We start from the raw sequence: 9,016 nt of genomic DNA, 5'->3' as shown, positions 1-9,016 counted from the left end.
TTTGTTTATTGATCATGAACTCTTAGAACTAAATTAATTAAACTTTATTTTGGTAAGTTGTAGTTTTCAATATTAACCTTATCCATGGAAGCTTCGAGTATATATGAGTAAACTATGATTCTCATAAAATACCACACAATAAATTTATAGTTTTAATAGTATCAACACCCAACCATTAACTATTGGTGGTTGAAACTCTAGTAAATTAATTGACTAAACAAACAAACCTATGCTGCTCAGCTAATTTGACAACTTTTGCCAAACTAGCAAAAGCATATACCTTAAGTTTTTAAAGTTTTCTATTTAATGTTTTTGGTAACAAAAAAGTTTGGTATTTATTTTGCTATTTATGTATTTCCATTTTTGAATTACTTATTATTTTGTCATCATTGTCTGCTTTATGATGATTAACATAAGATTTGTCAATGACAGATTCTTGTAGGGATTGTTGAAAAAAGGAAGTATTTACGAAAACAAATATATTTACCTCGTGCTACACGTTTGAAGGACTCTTTTGTATTGATGTAACAGAATTAAAAATAATAATAATATAAAAAATAAAAACCAATCTACCTAACAAATGCGGCACAAAAGACTAGCGTCCGTTATTTTTAAATCACACTACAAGCATAGGCAGAGCCAGATTATTAACTACTGGTTTGAATGAATCCAATAACTTCTGTTTATCATGTATTTTTATTAAAAAATTTATTCTATATTGATATATATTTAGCCGCGAATCCAGTAACTAAGATGAGATATGAATCCAGTAACAAATTCAAAACTCATAAACTTTAAATCTTGATTTCGTCTCCGACCACAAGTACACAAATGGTCACTATTATTATAACTTCAAGTAATTTAGAGTCCGCTATTTGATCAATTATTATATAAAATTAACTAATAATTCCTTCGTTTTAAATATAGTGTTATCTAAGGTTTGAAACATTAATTAAGAAAAATATTTTGTGACATATACCTTAAGAACCATTTGACCAACCCTTTTATATCTCCTCAAGGCTCAAACCTTTTAGATCATTTATTTGAGTAAGAGAATATTTGAAAAAGAAAATAAGTAATATTTTAAATATTCTAAAGCCTTTTGTTTTGAGCCAAATTAGTTTGAAAAAAAGATACTTCCTTATTTTGGATCAAATGCATTTAAGGGCGTGAATGAAGTGAGTTGAGAACCATGAAGTTTTCGATTCAAATTCCAGCAGAGGCAAAAACATTATATTACTTCTTTCTATCTATCCTACCTTGGGAGATAGAGTTAATCGGCATCTGTATTGGTGGGAGACGATAATTATCTCTTAAAATTACAGTCAACCCTCTCTATAACAACCTCATTTTTTCAGATATTTGTTGCCTTTTATAGTGAATGATGGTTATACACTTATAAAAGCATATGACGTTTAAATATTTTTTGGTTGCTATAGATAAAATTATCCAAAAATTAATTATTTTTCCTTTTCTAATGTTACATATAAAAGATAAGAAAATTATTCAAATTTAAAATCTCAAAAGATATACATATTTCACTAGTTAAATATTGAAGAAAACTAATACATTATTAATAAATTCATAACTAACGTATAAAGATTTAAACTCTAAGGCAGATATTATAAAGTTACATAGAAAAATAAATTCTTTCAAGATTGATGGAAGAACTTTATAATTGTAGTTTGTTCCGTATATTTCATTCTATTACTAGCGACGTAACACTTGAATTGGCGAAGGTTCGTGTCCAAATTTTCAGCAAAGAAGTATCCAATAGCTTTCCCTTGAAGACAATCTAATAGCTTATCTGTTAAATTTTTTACCTAAATATTTTTTGTAATTTATCCAGTAGAAAAGATATTATGTGCAATCTTCAAATCTTATGCCTTACGCAAGATAGAAACTTTGTTTAATGGAAAAGATTGTGTGCATTTTACAATTATTGTAGTAATCTTAAAAATCCCATATGGCTGTTATAGATGAGTAATTTTACAAAGAGTATTCTGCTATAAATATGGTTGTTACTGTTATGGGTAAAAAGTTGTTATAGAGAGGTAAAGTATAACTTAAAAATAGATTATGAAAAATAGCGACATCATTTGCGTCGTCTTATAAAAATTTGTCTTAGTTTAATATCATTAATATTTTTTAATATTTTCAATACTAGTTCCTTACACTTTTTGTTGACATGACTCAACAATCAATAAAGACCAAAAATTATTTTTCGTTGTCCCACCATAGATCCAATTAGATTCTATTAAACTTTCATGCCAAATCACAACAAGCGGGAAAGACAAAAATACCCCTGTCAACAAGGTTGGTGCAAGGTGTTTTCAGTCAATTCATATAACATAACTTTATCCGCTCACAAAGACAAAAGCCACGTCATTTAGAGAGAGACGTTGAAATTGACGGTATGAATCTGAGCAACCAAACTGTGGACAACTGAAAACATGATGCTACCAAATCAAGACAGAAAAAAATAAAAAATAAAATTAAAAAAGAGTAAAGAGCAAAAATGATTTTCTTTGCTATTTATTTATTTATTTATTTTAGGGCTCGACTAATTTGGACTTACGTCGGAAAATTCTACTTTAGAGGACTATGGCGAAGCTAGATTTTTTATTAAGAAGTGTCAAAAAATTAAAAAATTAAACACACGAAAAAGTCTAGAAATTCAATATAAAATATATATATGCATAAAATAGAATTTTTTACCTAGCGAAAGTGTAATTTTCTGGCGAAGGAGTGTCAGTTGACACACCTTAGTTATACATGGCTCCACCAAGGTTAGAAGGTAATGTGCATATGCGAAACCAAGATTTAAAGTTTGTGGGTTCTGAATGCCACTGAACCCATAATTCATTTTCGTTACATATTTAATAAATTTTCTTATGCAGATATAAGGGCTAAACAAAAGTTACTTGGTTCGTCCAAACCCGTAACTAAAATAATACCTCCGCCCCTGGTAATGTGGTTCTATGGTAATAATAATTATATTCTTAGAATTCGAATATGAGACGCCTGTTTAAGAATGAAAACGTACTTACCATTATCCACAATTATATGGAATAAGAGGGAAAAAATGAAAAGTCAAGAAAATGATATTATAATTCCCTCGTGGGACCCTTTAAAGAACTTGTTCTATAAATACCCAGTTGGCCTCCTACTTTCTTTCTTTCTTTCCTCCCTTTTCTCTTGGTTGTCTTCGCAGTGAAAGGTACTCTTTACTTATCATTTTCTTTTCGTTTTTTCCTTTCTTATTTTTCTGTTTTCTTTTTTCTTTCTTGCATTTTTATTGTTTGTTTATTTCTTTTTTATTTTTGTCTATAATATTTTTTGTTATATTTGGTTAATCTTGCATGCACTTGGTATGTTGCATTGATCTATAATTGTTCAGTTGATGCCATTTGCTTTTATATGTTAATTGAGTTGTGAGTTTAACTGGGTTTTTGTGTTTGATTGAAATAGTTGTAGGATTTCTTAATTGTTTAAGTTTTATAACTTCAATGTATGATAAATTGGGTACACACTAAATTGCTGAGATCATCAGGGCTTGACTTGTCTATCAAGTTTTTCAATTTAAAAACAAAAATTATGTTTTTTGGGAGCTGAATGGGAAGTAAAATTGGTTTTTTGGCTGTAGAGTTATTGAAAAGATTGATGTAATTTGTCTTTTTTGATTTTAGGTTGACTTGGATGCAATATAGTGTAGTTGGAGGATAGTTGCAATTTTAATATTTTTATTATCTACATTTAGATTATGTATTCACATAATTAAAAGTATTTGCACTTGTTTGGTTTAGATGAATGCCTTGTCCTGTGCGGCGGAGTTGTTAATCTAGGGCAGTTTGCAGAAGTTCCGTTCGAGACTGAAAAGGTAAATTTGTAAATCATTTAAGGATGTCAATGTTACCGGTTTTGAAACTCAAACTAACTAGATAGTAACTCATGATTAGTCTATGGAACGTGAAGCTAATGTTTCCATCGTATAGTTATAAGTTGTGTCTAATGATGGGAAATATATTGTATCAGATCTTGTTGCCCGTGGGAGAGCTAAGGCACCGTGTGTTGTTTTTCTTTTGTTCAAGATTATAGTGTCTGAATGTGAATTGACATCTAATCATTAAGATGTCGTCTATAAATCCTAAGCACTGGATAATTAAGGTGATTGTTTTCTCAGCATCTAAAAGTATATCGTTTTTAATCTGAAAATTAATAAATATAAGTTCAATTTAATTAATACTCCCTCCGTCCCAAATTATGTTACACTCTTTCCTTTTTAGTCAGTCCCAAAAAGAATAACACCTTTCTATATTTAGTAACTATTCAACTTTAAGTTTTTCCTTTTGCCCTTAATGAGATGATTTCTAACCATACAAATTTCTATGATTTATTTTAGACCACAAGTTTCAAAAGTCTTCGTTTATTTCTTAAACTCCGTGCCCAGTCAACACTTTCACATAAATTGGGATGGAGGGAGTAATTAAAATTTATATTCACAAAATATTCTTTTAAAAAAACTTAATTTGCACGGTGTTTTAAAAAGGATTTTTATAATAAATCCTCTAAAAGTTAGCGGCGGAAGTAGCTAGCGGCTGTGGTGGTCAATGGTGAAGATTGTGAGGTGGTGGTTGTGGCTTCGTGATGATTGAGCGGTGGTGGCTGCTTGAGTGATGGTTGGTGGAAGTGGACTTGGCTGGTGGATGTGGTTAGCGGAACGTAGTGGTTGGTGGTGATTGTAAGTAGTGGCTGGTGATGGTTGTGCAGTGGACGGTGGTGGCTGTGGCTGGTGGTGATGGTGGCCAGTGGTGAAGTTGGATGGTGGTGGTAGTTATTTGGAGGAGGCTGGAAGGTCGCATTTGCATAAACCCTAAAGTAAAGCACAAATAAGTGTAAAAGGAAAAAAATCATATGCACTAATAGGGTGGGGTATGGATAATTCAAATTAAGACTCCCATTAAGTGGAAACAAAAGGATCTAAATCCTGCAAGGCTTAACTAATAATAGATCCCTTTTTTTTTATGTAATCCGAAATGGTGAGCAGAATTAAAATATCAGATTTGGCTTGGGTTTTGTATACAAAGATGAAGGTGGGAGTGACCATAGTTACCTCCTTATTTCCCAATTAATTACATGATCTAGACCTATTGATCTGACGCTTAGCTAATTCATTTTTTCTGTATGACTCTAACTACACCTAATTAATGACTTACATAATCATTTTTAGTCCAATTACATCATTTTTTTTTGGCTGAGTCTATTCACAGTTGTTGATCGTCAACTAATCTAGCTCTTGAAATACATAACATTCTTAATCCTTCTACTTTCTGGCATAGCTAATGGTGATGTTCTCCCCTTTCCTTCATTTATTCTCTTGGATGTAGATTGTAGAACTAAAAGCTAAATTGAAGGATTTGACTGACCAATTGCAACGAGCATTGATACTTTTTAATCAAGATATAGAAGTTAAATTAGCACAAGTGAAATGCCACTGCATCTAAGCAGCTGTTGGGAATTACTTAAGAAACTTCAGCCGTTCTTTCAAATGAAGCATTTTTTTTTTCTCAAAATAAGCTTGAGTTTAATTGTGAATGCACCTGGGGATGACATCTGCTGTTCTTCAATTAAGTACCTGAGATCAAAGCAATTTAGCTATAAATTGAGTTTAGGTAGAATTTGCTTCTATATTTCAGCTTTATAAAAGAATAAGCAGGAATGACCTAGATTTAAGTTTGTCGGTAAGTTTAAGGTTAACATCAGGTCGTACAAAACTATTGGCATTCAAGGCATGATGTTACACTATAATAATTTGATGTTTTCTACCTAAAAGCAAAATGTATGGGCAGAAAGAGTATAGCTGTTTTTTTCTGCTTTTACTTGGTATATTCTATATTTCTCTTCGGCAACAATTTTATTTATTTATTTACAGTATGATTTAGTCAGAGTATGATCTGTGCATGACTTATCAGCAATTCATATCCAGTACCTTCTGATACGGTCTCAAAGAGATCTTATAATATATGTGCAGGTCAGTAGTTGCTTTGTAATCATCTGGGAAGGGAATGATTTTCCAGTTCCGACGGTCATGGAAGTAGATACTGGAAATTCATGTTATATTGAGAAGCTGCCCGTAGAAAGATATACATCTACAAGAGAGACAAAGAAGCCTCCAGAAAATAACAAAAGCCCTCCTGTATTTGTCAATCACGGTTTGTTCTCTGACCTTTATGACAATTAAGAAAACAAATCTCTTCAACTGATTGAGGCAAATGTTTTAGTTAAGGAGTTTCACTTGTTGGTGAACATGCTCTGTTTATTCTACGGCTGAGAAGGACTTAAGAAAATAATCTAGACTAAATTCATTTTCCTGTTGAGTGAGGAACCTGTTTTAATGCTCCTCTCAATCAGTCAGCCGGTTTTGGATCTTTACTCAAACCTCAAAAGGTTGAGAGATAGGTCGTTGTAGTCTATTTGGCAACAACATTTTTTTCTGTAGAAAGCTTCTCTCTGGAAAGCTTCTATTCTGTGTGTAATACATTTAACTTAGACTCTGTAGTGGGATATACACTTGGTAAAAGTCTGTAGCTAATAACTCCGCCATTCCAGCACATTATATGCCAAGAAGCACAGACACTCTTCGTCTTCAAATGCATTTTTTTGTTAGTGTTGGTTGGCTTATATCTCGACAACAAACTGGCTTGAGGTCATCAGTTTCTTTTATTGTTTTGTTTGCAATTTCCCTTGTCAAAAAGAAAATCCGTTTTTTTGTAGTTTAAATGTAATGAGGACTCTTAACCATACCGCTGTGCTGATATCAACTATCGCACAGTAATCTTCAGCCTTCTTGTTCTTTACATTGAAAGAAAAATTCCTCACATTAGCCAGCTTCCTCCAGTTTGCTGTCCCCGGATTAAGGGAAGAGGATATACTTCAGCGGAGAAGCTCTTTTCGCTAGAGGAGTTACCTTAATGCACTCAATAAAAATGAGCAACCTGAAAACTGAGGGTGGCTGTAACCTTCTTTTACATAAACACAGATTTTCTATTCTTGGTGATCCCAGGAAAAAAGCTGATCTAAAATTTGTGAGTTTAGACATTCTGATTCTTCTTTTGTTACTAATATGGTATAGCTGTTAAATGGTGCAGCTGCTATTGCATGGCACGAGAACAGAAGAAAATGGGTTGGAGATCTATCAATGAGGTCAGAACGGGTGCCCAAGGATCCAATTATAAGGTAATTCTAGTTTGCACCCACAATATACAGAGAGTTCGCATTCTTGTTTTATTCATGAGAGCTGGAGTTATCAGTACTTTGGTAGTGACGACCTAGTACTCTTGGTAGCGTGGCAATAAATGGCAGTACGATGCACTAAGCTCCCGCTATGCGCGGAAGGGCGTGCCATATTGGGTTTATTGTATGCAATGTAGTGAGGCAATAAGCAAAGAAAACATGTTCCGTCTTTGACTTGGGTCAAATCTTTCATTACTGCTCTTATTTCTTACCATTTAGACTGAAACTCCACGAATTACTCATGCAGTTGGTCAACGACCTATGAAGACTTGCTCTCTACAACTGAGCCTTTCTCCGAGCCAATTCCTTTAACTGTAAGCAATCTGGAAATTGTATATCACTTCCTTTTACATATATTATTCTATCTGAAGTCTGCTCTTTTGCTGTTTACAAGAATGACGGCCATTTGGCTAGTGCTAGTATTAATTGGATTAGTCTCTGGTTTTCACAGGAAATGGTAGATTTTTTAGTTGATATCTGGCACGATGAGGGGCTTTTCGACTAAGATAATTTAGAAGACGATTTCATCCAGGTATCTCTTGCAGATTATTGTGCAGACGTGGGAAATTACTTGTGCACCTTCGACAGTCTTTTGACCCCTAAGATATTTAGCTTGACATTCAACTTTTAGCAAATTCTTCTAGTCATTGATCTTTATAGAACTTCCGTTTTGTGTTGTACCATTTGTGTAGTCATTGCCTAGTATCATTAATAGGTGGACGAAACCTCGGAGAGTCCACTGAATCATGTTGTATCAAACAATAATGTATCACACCATAAGTACTGAATCTTTGAAACAGATTCTTAGTAATCCCAAATTAGCTATGTTTTCATTTATTTGTGTGTGTATATGTTGTGGTAATAAGCTATTTTTTGGTGTAGCTTATCAAGTATTGTTTTTCTCTTAATAACAAAAACAATTGACTGTTGACCCTGTTTATGTCGCGTTGATTTAGAGGGTGTCTGGATTGACTTATTTTAAGGGGTTGTTTGGTATGAGATATAAGAAGGTATAATGCTGGTATAAAAATTTAATACCACCTTAATACTTTGTTTGGTTAGCAAACATGCTATAAGTTATCCTGGGATTAAAATTAGTACCGGGACAACTTATACCTTGTTGAGGGTGGGGTAATTAGTACCGGGATAACTTATATCTTCTTCTTAGAAATTATGCAATTGTCATTTTTAATATAATATACCAAACAATGGATAAAAACAATACCAGGATAACTAATCCTGTCATAAGCCGTATTCAAACCAAACGACCCCTAAGTGTTTATTGGCTTTTAAGTATTTTTTTTAGTTGTTGTGGTATTTACAATGATGAAAAGTGCTTAGAAGCACTTACTTTTAGGCATGAAAAGTACAAAAATAAGCCAAAAATCAAAAGTTAGGCATTACCAATTTATGACTTCTGGCTTTTAACTTATAAATTACTTTTTAAAAGTCAATCCAAACACGTCTTAGTTGACATGACAAAAGTCTTCCAATCACGCTTTTGATAAATGGACCTTAAGCCTAACTCAACCCTAAAAGGTAGTTCATGAGGTGAGCATTGCCCTGTAAAAATAGCTCGGTATAGCCAGTTTTCGGACTGGTCATTCAAAAATAGTCAGCGTTTACGAAGTCAATGAAAAATAACCACTATTTTGCTGCAACAGAGACCGGTCCAGCATAATATACTAGAGTTTGGTGCACCTGTGTATGAACTCCAACATAT

At 33.0% G+C, this 9,016-nt stretch overlaps 1 protein-coding gene across 1 annotated transcript; it reads left to right on the top strand.

Moving 5' to 3' along the window:
• Positions 1-3,158: 3,158 nt before the first annotated feature.
• LOC107792688 (uncharacterized) lies at positions 3,159-8,130 on the top strand. Its single transcript, XM_016614926.2, has 6 exons — positions 3,159-3,220; positions 3,807-3,880; positions 6,032-6,212; positions 7,149-7,236; positions 7,541-7,607; positions 7,745-8,130. The coding sequence occupies exons 3-6, from the start codon at positions 6,089-6,091 to the stop codon at positions 7,796-7,798; spliced, it is 333 nt and encodes a 110-aa protein (XP_016470412.1). The 5' UTR covers positions 3,159-3,220; positions 3,807-3,880; positions 6,032-6,088; the 3' UTR covers positions 7,799-8,130.
• Positions 8,131-9,016: the final 886 nt, after the last annotated feature.

Source organism: Nicotiana tabacum, chromosome 11, assembly GCF_000715075.1.
Source record: "Nicotiana tabacum cultivar K326 chromosome 11, ASM71507v2, whole genome shotgun sequence".
Lineage (NCBI taxonomy): Eukaryota > Viridiplantae > Streptophyta > Magnoliopsida > Solanales > Solanaceae > Nicotiana > Nicotiana tabacum.
Note: the sequence above shows the minus strand (reverse complement) of the source record. Positions and strands in the feature narration are given on the sequence as shown.